At 40.2% G+C, this 20,639-nt stretch overlaps 1 protein-coding gene across 1 annotated transcript; it reads left to right on the plus strand.

Moving 5' to 3' along the window:
• The first annotated feature begins 214 nt into the window (after positions 1-214).
• LOC123758659 (facilitated trehalose transporter Tret1) lies at positions 215-16,722 on the plus strand. The gene is made up of 10 exons (XM_045743189.2): positions 215-326; positions 3,394-3,581; positions 5,644-5,794; positions 6,704-6,866; positions 7,944-8,065; positions 10,552-10,686; positions 10,935-11,126; positions 11,728-11,825; positions 12,804-13,130; positions 13,542-16,722. The coding sequence occupies exons 2-10, from the start codon at positions 3,474-3,476 to the stop codon at positions 13,722-13,724; spliced, it is 1,479 nt and encodes a 492-aa protein (XP_045599145.1). The 5' UTR covers positions 215-326; positions 3,394-3,473; the 3' UTR covers positions 13,725-16,722.
• Positions 16,723-20,639: the final 3,917 nt, after the last annotated feature.

A 20,639-nucleotide genomic window follows, 5' to 3' on the forward strand; every position in this document is an offset into this window, starting at 1 on the left:
GAATCACAGCCTAATAACCCTCCAACTTTCGATAGGCTTTAACTTATTAAACTTACGATAACTCAAATATTAAAACTAAAATTTGATATTATTGATAATAAATCTTAAATTACCAATAAACTTTATAATAAGAGTATTTCAGATGATAAAGAAATCTTGAATATATTGGCTAAAATACATGGTCATGAGCAGTACTTCAGTTATTGATATGACACCAAGTGGTGATAACTAGTTATTATCTCTTAAACACCAGTCACAGTCCTTTGAGATATCATTTACATGCGAGCAAGAAGATTGGCTGAGGCAGTTAGGCTTTAGTTGGTGAGGTAAGTGGATCTATTATAACATTACCTTGTGGTGATTGTTGTGTTGTGGGTATGTTTAATTGATTGTGGTTGTTTCTGACCGCTAGTAATATATGGTGATTGTTGTGATTGATTGTGACTCGTAGTAATGGTTGCTATTAGGAGCTATGGTTGTTTATAGCTGATAATATAATTGTTGTTGTGGTGATAATGTAATGTTGTGGTAATTGTGATTAGTAGTGGAAGAGGTTGTGGAGCTACTTAAGACTAACAGTGGTTTTTGTGGTGTTAGTTATGACTGACAATGGTTGTGGTGCTAGTTGTGACTGACAATGGTGGTTGTGGTGCTAGTTGTGACTGACAATGGTGGTTGTGGTGTTAGTTGTGACAGACAATGGTGGTTGTGGTGCTAGTTGTGACTGACATTGGTGGTTGTGGTGTTAGTTGTGACAGACAATGGTGGTTGTGGTGCTAGTTGTGACTGACAATGGTGGTTGTGGTGCAAGTTGTGACAGACAACTGATAAATCGTCACAAGATTGGGAATTCTAACATATCTCTATAATAATACACGTAGCAATGTTGTATCCACTGAATATTAATATACCCAAGAAGCCTTGTGGAGATACAATATTTTCTATTTGTTGCATCAAATGTCTTTTATCTGTTCAACTTGTCCGATACGATTAGCACTGAGAGATATTATTGATTATGTGTTGATAATTCTGGGCGTGATCTTTACGTCTCGGAGATACGAACACTTCATTAAATGAGTCTTGAATTATTATTATTATTATTAACTTCAGACCAAGTGGTATGATTTACTTTGAGAGAGAGAGAGAGAGAGAGAGAGAGAGAGAGAGAGAGAGAGAGAGAGAGAGAGAGAGAGAGAGAGAGAGAGAGAGAGAGAGAGAGAGAGAGAGAGAGAGAGAGAGAGAGAGAGAGAGAGAGAGAGAGAGAGAGAGAGAGAGAGAGAGAGAGAGAGAGAGAGAGAGAGAGAGAGAGAGAGAGAGAGAGAGAGAGAGAGAGGTAAGTAGGTTAGTGACCTGAGGATTGCCATCCTGGCCGCAATTTTCTCTCAAGTAAATGACCTCAGCATTAAAATTTCTCCTGCGTGTCCAGGATTGTTCCTAGATACTGATAAATGTCCACTCATTTTATTGGCTGAGCCTGTACTGGTGCGGTTGTCGGGCTTGACTATTTTGATGGGCGTGACTTGTGTCTTGGTGGGGTTGAGTTTTATTCCTATTTGCTGTGTCTCTTCACTATTGATGCAGTCTAGGCATTTTGGTGCAAGGCGCGCCGCATCCCTTCCTTTGACAAATGATGACAAAATCATCCGCAAAGTTCAGTAGCCTGCAGTGTTGTGGGAGTTTTAGTTTCATTATTTCATAGTTTACCAGTCCCCGTGGTGTACTGGTAAGACACTCACCTGGCGCATCGAGAGCGCTTTGTCCTGGTTCGCATCCCGGCCGGGGAGGATTTACTGGGTATCAATCCTTAACTGTAGCCTCTGTTTACCCAATAGTAAAATAGGTACCTGGTTGGTAAACAATTTGTCGGGGTCATATTCCAGGGAACATAGGATTAAGGACTTGCCCGAAACACTATGCGTGCTAGTGACTACAAGAATGTAGGAACTCTTGTATAAATAAATAAATAAATAAATAAATAAATAAATAAATAAATAAATAAATAAATAAATAAATAAATAAATAAATAAATAAAATTATTCTTTCAAATAGACAGCTGAATAGGAGAGACTGAGAACGTCTCCTTGTGGTGTTCCGTTTTCATGTCTTGCATTCAGAGTGTGTCATGTACTCTTGCTTCTCTACTGGTGAGGCAGTTTTTGGTCCAGGACAGCAGGTTGCCTTTGACCTCTTTGTCGATGAGGCAGAGTTAAGGTGAAGCTCTGGCCAGTTCTAAGGCTTTCTACATGTCCAGGATGATCGTTATTCCTGGTCTGTCGTTCAGGTGGGCTAACAGAGTGGCGTTACATCCCACTGTACCAACCTATTTTCTGTAAGCTTACATGTCAAGGGGCAGTTTAGGCATTTTCGTCTCGACACTGTTGAGTGCCATTCTGTCAGCCGTCGTGACTGCACATCTTTGGAAAGAGCTGGACTGAATGAGATTACCTGAATGTTTGGACTTTGGAATCGTCACTATGCTTGTTCTTTTCCAAGCTGTAGGCCTATTTGGCAGCCCGTCCTCCAAACACAGATTCAAAAGTGATTCCATACACCCGCCATATCCCCTGTTTATGAATGAAAAACGGTTTACACACGACTCATAACTGATTTCGTTCGAACACTTCCGGATCAAGTGCTTCACTGACGACTTTTGTTCGAACCACAACCCTGTAAATGCTTCACCTACGTACTACAAATACAAATAATCGCCAACAGAACCTAAACATTTAACCTAACCTATGCCTATATATACACAATATGCTAATATATTATATTAATACTAATTTATATTTGAGAAAATTCCTGTTTTGAATGAACAGCATGTAAAAGTTTATGAATGCGTCTGTGGGGTCGACCGCTGGATGTAATGGAGTCGAGGACGGGTTGAAATGCTTCACCCGCATACTACAAATGCAAATAATCGCCAACAGAACCTAAACACCCAGCCTAACCTAACTAGTCCCTAAATGTGTACAATATGGTAATATAAAATAATATTAATTTATATTTGAGAAAATTACTATTTTTATTGAACAGCAAGTTAAAATTGTTGAATGCGTCTTTGGGGGTCGACCGCTGGATAGAATGGACTTTGAGGAAGGGTTGTATTTGGAGAAATCCAGCTAAATTTATTGGCCTTAGGTGGGCAGCGTCTTACTCTGTCTGGGCCGAGGTTCCTGATAATTTTATATGTGATTTTGTCGTCTCCAGGGGATGTGTCTGGAGTTTTTCTCAACCCGACTGAGTTTATCCACTGTAAAAGGGGTATGTATCAGTGTCAGCGGCTTCTGCACATGCTGTTCTAATTCTGTCCCATCTTTCTTCATCCAGTCCTTTTTGTACTGCTAGTACTCATGGTGGAAGCTGATTAATTACTGGCTGCTCTTTCTGTAGATTTGGTTGCAGTACTTCTGCTTCCCGTTGAGAATTATTTGGGTCCGGAGCTTTCGGTGTTTCCATCATTTAGTGAAGGAATGATGGAAAGCAAGGAATTGTCGGATGAATGCAGCACTCAGAACCATCTGCCGGCTGGAGGCGCAGTCGAAGACAAAAGGACCAGAAGAAGACGGCTCTTCTTACAGGTAACTTAGCAAACTTTGTGTAACTAGCTTAACTAAACAAATTTTGACGTTCAGTTTTTAAGCCCATTATGTGTCTCTGTAACCGTCTCCACTACCGCCCACAGGATGGGTATGGGGTGCATAATAAATTCTAAACAGAGATCGGTTACATATAGTGTTATCCACAAGGAATTTACACACGGAGAAGTGTACCCAAGCTGCTCGGTGTATCACACAAGAGTTTATCTTAGTCATGCATTAACTCAGGCTTAAAGTATACTTAAGAGTTGGCTGGCTCGTAAGTTATTATGGTGACCTTAATATCATAATCCTCCCGCTGTTGATAGGCCTCTATACTCAATACCAAACTGAACCAGTAACTTGTTAGTTACTTAATTGTTGGTCATTAGTTCCAGTGGTCGAGACGGGGATAGGCTTGTGAAAGTTTAAGTCATTCTTTCTTAAGAGTGTGAATTGGGGGTACTTTCTTGGCCCTCTAAGATACAGCTCCTCACTTAAAGTTATTATTATTATTATTATTATTATTATTATTATTATTATTATTATTATTATTATTATCAGTGGTGGCTCGTGGGAAAATAGAATGGAGGGATTGCGTCACTGTAAGCTTCACACAACAGTATAATGATTCAAAGAAATAATTAAAATTAAAATAATTAATGAAATAAATACTTAAAGGAAAGATTAATAAACACTATACGCACTGAAGGGTCGAAGTGGTTGTCTTGGGGTGGCTGAGGTGGTGAGGCTAATACTTGAAGAGAAAATCAGCACGTCGACTCTTCAAGTAGCAAAATGGTTGATTACTTTTCAAATTCAAATGTTTATTCAGGTAAAGTACATACATACAAGATGCGATAAAAACATTGATGGATTTATAGATAGAGCTAGTACATACAATGCCTAAAGCCACTATTACGCAAAGCGTTTCGGGCAGGAAAAACACTGAAGACTAAAACTTAATTTTAATACTAATTGAGATTAAAGTATAAAATGTGTTGAGAAAATATAAAAATAAAATAGGGGGAACATGGCAGAAAAATAGCAAAAATACAATTTGGTCGACAAACAGTATTGTTTAAAAATAGTAGACATGGGTTGACATTTTAGGGGTAAGGTAGGTTACAGGGAGTTAATTAGGTAGTGCTTAGTTTTTATCTTAAACTGGTTGGGAGAGGTACAGTCTTTAACATGATTGAGAAGGTCATTCCACATTCTGGGTCCCTTGATTTGTAGAACATTTCTAGTCTGATTAAGTTGTACTCTTGGAATATCAAAAAGGTATTTGTTTCTGGTGTGGTGCTCATGGGTTCTGTTACAACCTTCAAGGAAGCTTTTAAGGTCAGGATTGGCATTACAGTTCAGTGTTTTATAAATATAAAATACACATGAGAGGATGTGCAAGGACTTAATATCTAACATATTCAGAGATTTGAGTAGGGGTACTGAGTGATGTCTGGGGCCAGAGTTGGATATTGTCCCTGTTGAATAGAATGCATAAAACTGGCATATGCCTTCCTTTTGCTTTTATTTCGATCTTTTCAGTTAATGTCAGCTGCAATAAGTGGATACTTTGTAAATACTTCACTTTACTTTCCATTACCATTGTTTGTCAAAGGGTAATTAATATTATAAAGTATTCAAAGCAAGTTAAGTACCACCAGCAACACCATCGTCATTCAACGTCAACATTAAGCTCAACGTTGCTAGATATACCGACCATACAACCTTCACTATCGTGCAGCATGAAACCTCTATTTTTGTCTCGTTTCATGAAAAATTTCAAAATTCTCTTACAAATATATTGTAATTAACATATCAAGACTTCATGTTATGACACATTTGTTAGTTGCTTATTAATCTAGTGAGGTTAATGGCGTCATACACCTGGCAATGTCAGGGAGGACTGCACCTCAGCAGCTCCTATGGGCGAGCCGTCACTGAGTATTATTGTTGTTGTTGTTAAAGATTTGCTACTTAGAACAAAGTTCCAAGTAGCACGGGCTATTGTGAGCCCGTAAAAGTATTATTAATATTAATATTTTTATGTTGTTAATGGCAGGGGTTCAAGATCTTCACGGTGAGCTTGGCAATGTGGTTCATGGGGTCGGTGTTCGTGTTCCCGTCTGTGGTAGCCGAGGACCTCTCCCGGCACAACACCACCCTTTATGGCAACACCCTCGCTCTCACCCCCACACAAATGGATATGATGGGTACGGCCATCCTCATGCTTTTATTATCATTTATGTGGGGTGTTAAGCACCAGTGTGTCTAGCTAGTATCTGGATAGGAATGTGCGAGAGGGGGAGAGCAAATTAATAGCCTAGGTTAGGTTAGGGTCAATGGGTTGTGAAAGGTTAGGAGGTTAGGTTAGGTTAGGGTCAATGGGTTGTGAAAGCACATTATACAGTTGCTGGTAATTTAGTGGTACATCCTGGCAAAACCACTAACACATAAAGTGTTTGTGGCAAGTCCTGTCTATGACATATTGACATATGTTACCCACATGTAGCCTAGTATTACTTTAGTGCTCGGAAGGTACTTCTAGAATACAACAGTTAGCCTGGTACTGCTAAGGATTTACCTAGCTGGCGCTATTCCTATTGATCCACAATCCCAAGCAGTAATCCTAGTGCTTAGTAATGATCACTGATCATTACACTAAGCAGGACCTTACCGATATTCGCAAATATTGATTATAATGCTACTAGTATCCATGAGCTACCCTTGATAAAACAGTGATCTTAGTAGTGCTAGAAACACCTAGTAGCTTCCTCTATTGATTTATCAGAGACTAGTTATACTGGATCCTTAATAGAAGCAAACATTAAAAATACCATGTAATAATCCTATAGTACTGTTAAGACATGTGTCAGGGAACATATGATCCTCTAGTAATTTACTAGCAGCAGTGATCTTAGTTACCCTACGTGCCACACCGAGTGTGGCACGTAGGAGCCTAGTGGAGTGAAGTCTCCACTAGGCTGGAATGTATCTTCAAAAATAATGTCTCTTTGTCAAACCGCCGGCTTTCCGCTCCCGCCGAGGCCACTAGAAAAGGTGGGCTTCAGGTAAATTCTTGCTGGGATAACCATTATTTATTACATGATTTTCCCCTACAGGTAGTGTGGTGTCTCTAGGATCGCTCCTGGGTGCATGGATCTTTGCTTCTCTGATGATGAGGCTAGGACGCCGTCTTGCTATGATTATTGCTGGGATCATAGCATTCCTGGGATGGCTAGGAGTTGCTCTCCTTCCAAACTTTGCTGGGATCATAGTAGGGAGGTGTGTATATAGTGTCCTAGCAGTGTTACCCCTAGCTGCTTGATAAGTAATCCACCCTAGGAATAGATAGATGAACTTAACGGCTTGAAAAGTAATGTCCTAACCCTCGCTAGATAATAGTATATTCAAGCGGCTTCATAAATAATGTGCCTTAACCGCAACATGATTAATATATCCTAGCAGCAACATAATTTATATGGCCTAGCAACAACGTATAAATAATGTCCTAGCAACAGCATAAATAATGTCCTAGTTGATAGATGAGAATAAATATTCTGTCCTAACTTTCTTCTATCGGTCAACAGTCTTTCCTAGTCCTTATTAGTTCCTTAAAATTGCCATTTTTAGTTACTTATATTTAAAATTTATCTTATAAATGTTAAATTTGAAAAGAGGAGATTTCCAATTGACGGAAAGAATTGCTACATTCATTAGTATTATATTTATATAAAATAATGAGACCAAGTCATCAGAATGTCCAACGTGACTTATGAGGCTTCCGTGTTAATCTTATAAGCCTCGAGAGAGCGCTACAGTTCGAAATACAGCTGGAAAATGGTGGCACTTACTACAAACTTCCATTTTTTCTATTCAGCCACGGTCACTAGGAATAGTAGTAGTAGTAGGCATCCATCAGTCTCAGGAGACTATGGAGTTGCGCTCTGGTTGTCGGTCTGGAGTGGCCTATCCGGGGTGCAAAGCCAGAGTAGATTGATACGGAGAAGCTGTTACCCAAGCAGCAGGTCTCCCCCTCTCCACGGCGCCGAAAGTCTCCAATGGAAAGGCAGAATGGCTACTAGGAACAGTAGCCATTAGTGAAATCGGGTATATCTTAAATTTAATTATAAGTTTAGTTAGAGATACAAACGCTCCTTCATTAGCTTACTTATGAGCACAGATGGGCCACATGTGAATAACTGGAAGTCTCCCAATAAAAGATAAGAACACAGTTCAACATGCTATGTACCAATGGTAAGGCAAACCATCCTTTGTACAAACGTGTGAAACATGATATTAGAAGATTATACTTTACAACCCTTGTTATTAAAATGAACTTTATATTGCGGGCTGATCTAGAGCGCTGACCGGAGTGGCCATTGGAGGTTTCTCTGTCACGGTCATCGCTTATGGCATTGAAATGGCTGACATGGAAGTGCGGGGAATCATGAGTATGATAATCAACCTTGGCGTGCCTTGTGGTGAGTTAATGTACATGTGTAAGTTATTGTGCTGCTGCATGTGGCAAGTTATTGTGCTCGTGACACTTTTTTTTTGTAGGGATATTCCTGCGCGGACCTTAAGCCTCTGGCTGGCCCACTAAGTGTTGCTTATTTCTGTTTTACTTGGGCGGAGTATGAGTATTTATGACTCGTATGGTCGCTTCAGTAAGATTTTGTCCCGTGTGTTTAACAACTTCTTCAGCTCTGTTGAAATCTTAATGGATGTGACATGTTAGTGTGTATGTGGCAAGTTATTGTATGTGGCAAGTTATTGTATGTGGCAAGTTATTATGTATGTGGCAAGTTATTGTATGTGGCAAGTTATTGTATGTGGCAAGTTATTGTGTATGTGTATGTGTGTAACTGGGGCACCAGTCATGGTCTCCCACAACTGGGGCACCAGTCATGGTCTCCCACAACTGGGGCACCAGTCATGGTCTCCCACAACTGGGGCACCAGTCATGGTCTCCCACAACTGGGGCACCAGTCATGGTCTCCCACAACTGGGGCACCAGTCATGGTCTCCCACAACTGGGGCACCAGTCATGGTCTCCCACAACTGGGGCACTAGTCATGGTCTCCCACAACTGGCGCACCAGTCATGGTCTCCCACAACTGGGGCACCAGTCATGGTCTCCCACAACTGGGGCACCAGTCATGGTCTCCCACAACTGGGGCACCAGTCATGGTCTCCCACAACTGGGGCACCAGTCATGGTCTCCCACAACTGGGGCACTAGTCATGGTCTCCCACAACTGGCGCACCAGTCATGGTCTCCCACAACTGGGGCACCAGTCATGGTCTCCCACAACTGGCGCACCAGTCATGGTCTCCCACAACTGGCGCACCAGTCATGGTCTCCCACAACTGGGGCACCAGTCATGGTCTCCCACAACTGGCGCACCAGTCATGGTCTCCCACAAATGGGGCACGTCTGTTATTTTAGATTTTACAATATCAATAATTCAGCATAATACTGTTTATATTTTTAAACTCTTTTATTGCAAAATTAAATAGGAAAATATACGAAATTTTGGTATCTCAATATAGCAGCCTGTTCTCAGGGTAAAGTGATTAGGTCGAGACATCAACCTCCCTCTTAGACTACCTTTTTTTTTTTTTTTTCTCTCTTCTTTTTTGCAGGGATAATCCTGCGCGGGCCCTAAGCCTCTGGCTGGCCCACTAAGTGTTGCTTGTTTCTGTTTTACTTGGGCGGAGTATGAGTATTTATGACTCGTATGGTCGCTTCAGTAAGATTTTGCCAGATGTGTTTAACAACTTCTGCTCTGTTGAATCTAAGTTGAAATCTTAATGGGTTTGTAACTGTGCACTGTGTTAGATAATGTTCCAGTGGTCTGTCGGGCATTTCTCCACAGTGTTGACATTTCCTCTCATCTTCCGGAACCTGTAAGCCTATTTCCCATGCACATGGGTATCCAAGCCTGATGCGATGTAAGTGCACTTCTGTTGTTCTACTGCCCCCTTTCATCAAACTAAGTGGTTTGTAGTTGGTTGAATTCTTGTACCAACCCGCAGATCCTGATGATGCAACTGCTGTGTTGTGGTCACTACATCTTTTGCATTGCTCTGTTTCGAATTACTTTCTTCATCTGTGATAGACTCTGTGGTATGTAAATGTCTACATTTTTCCTCTTAGTAGCAAGTTTTGCAGCTTCGTCTGCAATGTCATTTCCTATTATTCCCACATGACTTGGCACCCAGTTGATAAGTACCCGACTACCTGGATAGTTATCTAGATGGTTGTGACGTTTGAAAGCGTATTACGATTCCAACAATAGTCAGCTTGTAAACAGACAAGTGAACCTTTCTCCAAAATTGGAATATTCTCAAGTTAAAATTATAAAATATTACAAATCCCGAGTTTCAAATATATAAAGTCTATGGTAAACTCACTTTCTTTTATAAACCCTAAGGCACAGTTTTTTTTAAATATAATATAGCGGATACTCAAATAATTTTTGAATTTCATATTTCCCGTTTGAAAATTATATACTGTTTTAACGTAACTTAATCTGTCCTAACCAAACCTATTTAATGTAACATAATCTTAACCTAACCTAACTATGAATACAGAGTAGAGAATAGCACTAATTATGTAGTAATTATGTTTGGTCTACAATTATGTAGTAGTTTTGAAGTGATTACCATGAGAGTACATACCCCCTGAGGACCAATATAATAATAATAATAATAATAATAATAATAATAATAATAATAATAATTGATCAAATATATAGAGCAAATAATTACAATTCTATATAATAATAGTTATATTTATAAGTTTAGCTGTTTGAGTTATTTGTGTTGTATGAACAAATCCACAATTAAGGGCCGAGGGTTCGAACTTACGTCCGATAGGATCCCAGACACTGCCTTAATCGACTTAATCAAATTTTGTTCATTTGATGCATCACGCTATTGTGATTTTGTGTTGTATGTGACAGGTCAGGTGGTGACGGCCTCGGTGGGATACGACGCTCGTTACTATGTGGTGGCTTTCATCAATATCCTGCTGCCTCTCTTCTTTATTCTTGGCCTCGCGTGGATGCCGGAGAGTCCATCATTCCTCGTCATCAAAGGTCGTCGTAAGAGGCTTTTTGTTTTTTTATTGAGCATGACATACTCGTGCATAATATTTTGGATGAATATATATTATTATTATGATTATCATCATCATAATTGTCATATACTTTCAACAACACTGTTATTTTCTTTAAAACCAAACTGTATTACAGAAACTCCTGTTTCTAATAGTTTATCGTACAAGCTCAGTTAGATGTAAAATCATTACTGCGGTGTAAAGAAAACATTTGCCTTACCTAAACAGGCCGGGAGGCGGAAGCCAGGGATATCCTGCGCAGCCTACGGAGTAAACATGCAGATGTGGAGGCTGAGATACAGAATTATCGGGAGATGAACATTATGTCAGGTGAAGGCACTTGGAAGGGCCTCCTACAGCCAGAAATACTCAAGTCCATCCTCATTACCTCTATTCTCTTCATTTTCGCCTACTTCACTGGTGAGGCATAAGTTGAGTTACTTTAGCTAGATAATGTTAATACCTTCATTACTAATGATAATTTAAATAATGATTAAATTACAATTGTGATGATAATTTGATTCATTATCTCGATTTTTTACCACATTATGTTAATTTATTTTGGTTGTTGCAAGTTAGAATTATGTTCGTTATATTTCAGTTACTTGAATTTTGTTTAATGTTATTTTGAGTCGGTCATTAATTTGCGAGATGTAAGAATTGTTGAAGCAAATTTATTTTAATGCAGAAAATGAATATACAAATATATTATTAATTCATCACGATGATGAGAGTCTTAGCTATTTTTCTAGACTAATGCCTCAGGGAAATTCAGGCAAACCTTGGATTAGCTTCAACAACTATCAATTTGTTGTCCTAGCAAGTCCAGTAATGTCCAGTTAACGTTCATAAAAGCTATTTCGCCCTCTCAATTAGTGGACTAGGCTAGTAGCAACAAGGTAATTGTTTGGCAACATTTCACACTACCTCTGCTTGGTAAGTATCATATTGTTAATAATAACGAGGAGTTTTTCATGAATAATTAGATGCAGTAGTCTCACTGTTGATGATGCCATTACAGGTTATTTGGTGATCAACGCCAATGCTTCTAGGATCTTTGCGGACGCTGACTCCTCTATTGACAACAGACTCTGTACTATTATCATCCTCCTTGTCCAGGTCAGTTGATGCAATATTAACCAGTTTATTTACCGTCTTGTTTAAGTATTTAGTGCAATGGTCATAGTGTATTTTTTTACTAGCAGGGTGCCTGGTAGTATCCTCCTTCCCCATTTCACCCGGGTAAACAGCGGGATTAAACATCAAAACTCCTTGGAAACACAACCCCTGGTTTTATTTCAACTATGAAAATCGGAGGGGGCTATACATGGTGATATTTCTTAAAGCATGACACTATGGCCGACTACACCTGACCTATAAAATAATAATAATAATAATAATAATAATAATAATAATAATAATAATAATAATAATAATAATAATAATTTGTATTCAAAAGAGTGTATGTACAAAGAACATATAAGAGTAATGTACAATTGTAGAGACAGAAATTACAAATACTAATAAAGCCACCATTACGCAAAGCGTTTCCGGCAAAACTTTAAATAATATAGAAAAACAAAATAACTAAATGTGTGAGGGGGTAAAACACTATGACACAATCCCCTCCCCCCTATCCTTATATTTTAAATTGTAAAGTTGGGTGAGGCTAACCCCATGATCTGGCCTTCTACAGACAGACAGACATTCTGTTTTATGGACGACTCATAAGAAACCGCTTAAAATATACGTGACCTGAATCGCAAAGATAAATAATTCAGTCTTAATGTCCCGAAGAGGTTCTAAGGCTTAAATGTTATATATCTGCTGAGATTAACATGATTAAATTCCATTTATCTAATATGATAAATAAATATCTAATATGCAGTTTTTTCTGACTGAGCAGTTCATACCGATATCTACAGTGAGCAGGCTCTAGTTGTAAGGCCCCGCTGCTGAGCTGCTGTATACATTTAGAACTGTGTTTATGGATGGCAAGCTCTAGCTCTAGGGTTTCGCCTCTAGCTCTAGGGCTTCGCCTCTGGCTCTAGGGCTTCGCTTCTGTTGCGTTTGAATTAATATTTCTCTTGGTTTCAGGTGGCCGGTGGTGCTTGCAGTGTCTTGCTGATAGACAAACTAGGACGCAGGAAGACCCTCATCCTCTCATTCTGCCTCATGTGCGTCTCTCTCACCGGCATGGCCATCTATGAGGGCCTGGTACAAAACGATGAGGGTGGTGACGGAGGAACGGTGACTGATAGTGTTTTGGAAGGGCTTGATCAGGAGGATCCAGGGCCGTCGAGGCCTAATGGTTGGATTCCCTTAGTGTGTCTAATGGTGTCCCAGGCAGGGGTGGCAGCGGGGGTCAACCCTATACCATTCACCCTCAGTCACGAGTACTTCCCCACCTGGATACGCTCCCAGGTGACGTGGCTTAATGTTTTCTGGAATGCAAATTTTGGTTTTTAAAATAGGAAATTAAGATTTGAGATTAATTAAGGGTTTATATAAGTAAATTAGAGTTTTGGGTAAATTCATTAATTTAATTCATTGTGTCGGGGGACAGGAAGCCAGAGTGTTCGTACTCGTTTTGGCCTTTTATCGATTTGGCTTTTATCAATTTATAATTTTATTAAGTAAATTAAGTTGATTTTGACCAGACCATACAGATTTGTGTGGTCTGGTCAACTTACTTTAGCCACGTTATTGTGACTCATCGCCTGCAAGTAAGTTAACTCCTTTTGTTTGTCCAGACCCGTTTTATATAACAAATAATAAGTTCATGTAGGGAAAACAGTTTTATGGTTAGTAACTTACGTGTTGTTGCCTCCGTAGGCTGCGAGCATTCCCTTCTCCGTGTCGACGGTGGCGTCGTTTGGGTCGCTCCAGCTCTACACACCAATGAGGAAAGGGTTCACACAGGCTGGCCTCTACGGCTTCTACGCTGCCGTCTCCGCCCTCGGGGTCCTCTTCACCAGTTTCTTCATCAGGGAAACCATGGGAAAGAAGGTGGGGTGATGGGACCTCTCCCTTCCTATATTCCCTTCCCTCCCGCCCTGTCTTCACATCAGTCCTCCCACATGAGGCGGGATCACAGAGCTGGAGCTCAGCCTCCCCCCCCCCCCCCCCCCCGCAGGTACAGCTGTGTGAGGGTCAGGGTCTACGTGATTTCATTGATGTCAACAACGGAGGAACTTTGTCGCTGGATAAGGCGTTGATGTTGATAATTTCCTCAGGAGAACGTGTAATATGGCGGTGATTTTTGTGTTATCGCACTGTGCATGCAACGTGCATTAGGAAGTGATTGAGATATTCAGGCTTAGAAAGTGTATCATGTTGATATTTTATTGTGGTGTAAGATGTTTACAAGCTCCTAAGTGTTGGAGCGCTCTTAACTTTGTTAATGATTCCACACACCTAATTGTACTTACGGGAGTTGAGCTTCGGACCTTTGGTCCAGCCTCTCAACTGTCAATCAACCGGTGTACAGATTCCTGAGCCTACTGAACTCTATCATATCTACATTTGAAACTGTGTATGGAGTCAGCCTCCACCACATCACTGCCTAATGCATTCCATCTGTTAACTACTCTGACACTAGAATAATTCTTTCAAATGTCTCTATGGCTCATTTGGGTACTCAGTTTCCACTTGTGTCCCCTTGTGCATATACCACCTGTGTTAAATAATCTTTATCTACCCTATCAATTCCTCTGAAAATCTTGTATGCGGAGATCATGTCTCCCTAACTCTTCTGTCTTCCAGCGACGTGAGGTTTAATTCCCGTAGTCTTTCCTCGTAGCTCATACCCCTCATCTCGGTATTGTGTAATGGTGGAATGTACCACTTTGAGTACAATAAGACTTGGAGTTACTGAGGTTATGAGGCTTGGCATATAATATATAATGTTCAGGGATAGCACTATAAAACGTTTTATATAATTTATATATAATTATTTATATAATAATAATAGCACGTCGCATTTTGACGTACACTTTACCAAAAACTGTCGTACAGGAAAATGGCAGCGGCTCGCGAAATTGACATAATATCCCGTTTTCTGTTGGTGGGTCGTCTGCTAGGTTAGGATAAAGCACTTTAGTACGACAGTTTCTTGACGTTGGGAACGTTCGCGAGAACGGGCTGAATAACAGGCCAAATCCTGTGACTAAACCCTACCCTATTATTAATAATAATTTAAAATAAATTCCTATATATTATATATATCCACTATTTATACCGCAGCTCTAATATTTAATGGTACAACCACCCACTAGAGTCTGATGATGGTATGTGTTTTGGGCCATGTATAATCACCCACTAAGTTGTTGTTTAAGATTCGCTACTTGGAACAAAGAGTTCCAAGTAGCACGGGCTATGGTGAGCCCGTAGTTACCCACTAAGACATGAGCCTAGGAATGTTTTACCAGACATTACATTGCTGAGACGAGTCTTGGGCAGGTTTGACTACATGTGACACGCAGAATTGATTTCTCTTAACTGAAAGTGGTCGAACCAAAGCAATATTATAGTGCATGCCAGGTTAGTCATATGTATGACTGATGACCAAGTCACACATCACATGATGGAGAAATGAAGACGTTTCCATTATCAAGTAATGTGGGAGCTCATACGTTATTTGATAATGGTTCAGGACGGACCGAAACGTCACTGTTTCTCAAGTTTCTGATGTGTGGTTTGCTCATCATATCTTCAGCCACGTTATTGTGATTCATCGTCTGCAAATTTATGATTGATGAGTACATAAACAGGCTCAAATACCTTGATCTTGAGGTCTCCCCTGTACGGTCATGTTGTAATCAGACTGTCTTCAGTATAACGAGAGGTTCACAGTTATCAAGGCAGTGGCAGGCTATCACTCAGGCTATGGTACAAATGTCACAATTATTAAAAGATGTACCTTGCATATATTAAATCTTTAGTCGATTTTGCTGTTCCTCTACTACTTTTAGTGACTGAAGAAAGCTTGTACGGCTTGAAAAATTCAGAACGAAGACTTGAGGATTATCCTTGGGTGCCAATATACCACAAATATACTTGATATGAGAAAGGAATTTAATTAATATTCAGAGCATCTTTGATCGTACTTAAATAAATTTTCTGATAGGTATAAAAATGCTTAGGGTAGCTCATCCTACCCCTTGGCCAAAACCCCCTCCAGACCCGATCGTTATTGAAAGTCAACATTATTCAAAAAGGATTACTAAAACTACAGCTGAACTCAGAATGTATATATCGGATTCTAAGTTTATACCAAGAAACATATCAACGGCACTCTTCTGCACCGTGGGAGATTATCTCATTCCAAATTGCAATCCCTCCCTTTCTACCCAAGAAACAAATTAAAGCATCCCAAGCTTCGTCTTGAGGCAAAGTTCAACACTTGAATTAAGCCATATTAATACTCTGCTCACAGATCACTCCCTCTTCCAAACCATATAAACTGATGGTTCCCAACACCGTCCTACGGGTGCAGCTGTAAATGCAGTTGTCCTGGGTGATGTCATAAATTTGAATAGGGAGTCCGTTCAAACAACTAGGTCTCTACCCTTCAAACCGAACTATTTGCATACTTCTTGCACTCAAATGTGTATTAGTCTCCAAACTTGATACATTTATTGTAAGCAATTCTTTATCATCTTTAATTGCACTCTTTAAGAAAGACAAAATTGCAACATGCTCGTGTCTGAAACTAGATACAGGACTCAACAAAATTAGTAATGATGGAAACAGTTCATTTCATGTGGATTCCGTCCAAAGAATTTTGCCTTCAAAAGGAGGATTGAGTATAACCTTGGATTATCTATAAGCAGTCTGAGAGCAATAGCACACCAAGAGCTTCAACAAATCATTGTAGATCTGAGGCAAAGTGAAATCTACACTAGTAATTGTATCATCATACTATCATGCAAGAAAAGCCACACATCTATGGATCATCCAATAAAATCAGGAGACTCCTAGATGTTACCAGTGCTCGGCTTAGACTTGGCTATAAGTATCTGTGGGAGTTTGTATTACCTGCTGATGTAGACCTGATCAAATGTAAACATAATTATTCGCACATCATGCGTCAATAGAGAGTGGGCAAGTATCAACCCATCCTCCTGTTTAGTTAGTACTTAAGGTAACGATGAGGACCATAGTACATATATGATGTAATGGACAATTAGAAAGTAGAAATCGTTACTACTGAATCTGGACAAACCGGAAAAAGTTTAGTATTTAGATTGCAAAGACAACCTAAACTAACCGACCCTAACCTTCCTAGGCCTAATACACGCTACCCAATCAATTTGGTGAAAACTTTCTGACAATGGAACAATCAAAGCATTAAACAATTGGACATGGGTTACAGAGTATTTATGTTGCGAAATTGTAAATTTCAAATCTTTAGATGTTTGCCCTACATAGAACCTATACTATAAGACTACCTTCATAGTCTTTACAAGGTATTTTGTAAAAGACACAGTTATCATTTCGAGGGCGGTTTCTAACTCATAGTTTTCCAACAGTATTTTCGTAATTAAACCATACATGTATATAAAAAAGTTTCAAGGCCTAACAATATTTTCAATCGCAAAAAAATATGATAAACATGACACATTTTTTGGACGAATTTTCTCCCTGCATATATTATGATAATATATACAACGTGCTTTGCTACGGCAAACTTAAAAAAAACTCAGCAGATAACAAAGCTTGAGACCAATAGAATCAATATTCTTAAACACTTCATCCAAGAATTCTGAACTAACAACCCTAAGAGCTCTTAGATACATAGAGGAAAAATTGATTGTTTCACATTGTATCCATGCCCTGAGAAATAATGAACATAAGATAAATAATTCGTAGGCTTTCTGTAAACACTTTACTGTTTACAGAATACACTTACACTCGCACTGGTTACAGGCGAGTGCCAGTCTACACACAGCTACCTGGAGGGGTGAGAATAGCTTGAGCTACCTCATCCCTTTGTGTGTATTTTACCTCAATAAACTTATTTCAATTTCAATTTCAACCACCTGGAAAACTGTCCATCGACACCTAGTGCCCCCAGACGATAATGCGTCAGGAGTCGTGTAACTCGATCTGAATAGCAAAACAAAGTGATCGAAACCAAGCGGCTAAATGACGAAGACCCCCTCTAATAGTTAACAATAAATAATTATTAACAATAAATAAATTATTTAATTAACAATAAATAACTGGCTGCCTGTCTCCCGGCAGGCAGCCAGTTTATATATCAATGGTAGGCTTATATCGTGATCTCCCCCTCCCCCCTCACCAAAGGTCGAACTACTGACCTTTCCCAGGATGCAACACCACAACAAGCTGACTAATGCTTAAACCAAGTCAGAAAAAAATCAAAAGCGTCTTCCATTAACCTCCAGCAGAGAGGGGGCCAGGCGCCCGCCACCCCCGAGGGTATAACAGGAACCCACCACACACTTGGGGAATAACAGGAGCCCACCACTCCGAGAGCACAACAGGAGCCCACCACACCTCGAGCGCACACTTGGAGCCTTCACATCCCAAGGGCACACCAAGACTCGCCAACTCCCTACACTTCTAGGCCAAGCCAGTGCCGGACACCAACACCTCTAGGCCAAACCGGTGCCGGGCACCAACTCCCAACCCGAAGAAACGTTGCACATATCAACTTCCCATGCAATCATTAAGGGCAGGAAGCATCGAAAAGTGGGCCGTTGAGGAGTCCCAGACGGCAATACTATCGAGACCGAAAGGCAATAATCGCGTTCCGTTAGCTGGCGGCGTTCGAGGGCCGGTGGGAGTGGTCTACAGCAGGCAGCAGCAGTAGAGGTCCAGTAAGAGGCCAGTGTTGTAGTCCGTCGGGGCTGGGTATTACGTCACTCTCTGGGTCACCAATGTAACGTACGATTATGTTACGTTGTTGGGTACATTAGATACACAGTGTTTAGTGGGTTTCATATTTATTCAGTAGTCTTGGTTACAGCAGTCGGTTGGCAGTGTCGTAGACGTTGAGACGGAGCTTGGAGCAGAGCAGAAGCTGAGTGGCCCGAGTCGCGGAGTTCTATATGCAGGAGTGCGTGGCGGCTCGATCGGGAATGGTGAATGTCTAAACTCCATGGGGATCGAGAGCGTTGTAGCTCGATGCGGTTGTAGTCTGCTGTCTGCTCTGTGTAGAAGCTGTAGCGTCTTGGGGTCGGTTGGAACTGTACTCGCCGAGTGCTACATTCTTGAGGTTGAAGAGGTGTGGTAACTCCGAAGCGTCTGTACTTTAGTTAACTGAATCACTGTGGAAATTATACAGGTCGTTACTTGCTTCTCGATTGCTTGTATGTTTGGACTACACCTCACCGTCCTCCAATAGGTTGGAAGAATGGAAGGAATGTTATCTATGTAACGTACGATTATGTTACGTACGTTGTTGGGTAGATTAGATACAGTGTTTAGTGAGTTTCATATTTATTTAGTAGTCTTGATTACAGTAGTCGGTTGTTGGCATTGTCGTTGACATTCAGACGGAGCGTACTCGCTACATCTGTAATTATGGAAAAGATTTGAGCTTCATAATTAGTGCTAATGAGTTTGGAGCGAGTAAATTATTGACATAATTTACTCGCTACAACCCCAAGCAGAACAGATGGCCTGAGCCAGTGGCGGACTAAAAATTTGTGGAGCCATGAAGGTTGAATTGTTATGGGGACCACTTCACAACCCGCAACGAGGTCTGGGTAACCACTTTTATCTTCTTCAATTGGGTTGTTCCACGACAGATCACCACAATTTTGTTTTTATTTTACAACTATATCACATATTTTGATTAAAGCTTAGATGTAGATCAATTTTTTTTAAACAATATAGACTACCTGTATTGCACCTGTACAGGTATTGTCTACCTGTAAACAATATAGACTACCTGTATATTGCTTCTGGGGCCCCTCCAGAATTAGGGGGCCCCCTTGAAATTTATATTAGTTATATTAGTTTCATAGTAGAGTCTACCCTGGTCCAGACGTCTGCTCACTGTGAAGGTTGAACCAGGAGTCTTCAAGAGTGAAAGTGATTTATTTATGTCAAGCTCAACGGGGGCACGGTCTCGTATTACTGAAACATATTTTATCGTACATCAGGCAACTCACAGAGGGACGTTTGATTGACATGTTATTAAATACAATTTCCAACAATATATTTTATTCCACGAACACTACACTAGTTATACTCAAATCGGTACTGCAACAAAAACACAAATTTGGAGCTAATATAAATGTGGAATTAATCAGAGTCTCGTTCAAACTCAACTATAGTCGAAATAATTTCATCTGGATACTAGGCGACTCGAATCGCCGACTTTCCAGCAGTAAAGCAGAAGCTCTTCCACTGTGCTATAAGACTATTTACCTAGTTTACTTGATTTATGTGATTTTATCTAATTTACCTGAGGGTCACTAACCCTAGGTGCCTCGACGAGGACAGCAAGCCGGCGGATACATTTTTAACAAGAACCATTTCAGAGGCTACTAACCGCTGCCCAACTGAAATTTTATACTTTCCCCGGCCTGCTACTGAGTTGGTGATCCACGCCCACCTCATATAAATTATGAGGTGAGACCAGGACGAACCAAAACGTAGTCGTATCTTCACTTTCTAGTGTGTGGTTTGGTCAACATATTTCAGCAACGTTATTGTGACTCCTCATCTGCATTGTAAGCAAATTTGACGAAGATTAATAGGTACATTATAGTAAAATTTGAGGATTATCAACAGGTACAGTGTAGCATAATTTGAGGATTATTTCTGGGTATAATGTAGTAAAATATGCGTTCAATATAACATCCATGATATAAGATGATAGCAGTGAATACAATGATGAAGTTGAATGGCTTAGGCACATATATTGAAACAGTGGATAGCACAAGATACAGTGCG

This window comes from Procambarus clarkii, chromosome 31, assembly GCF_040958095.1.
Source record: "Procambarus clarkii isolate CNS0578487 chromosome 31, FALCON_Pclarkii_2.0, whole genome shotgun sequence".
NCBI lineage: Eukaryota > Metazoa > Arthropoda > Malacostraca > Decapoda > Cambaridae > Procambarus > Procambarus clarkii.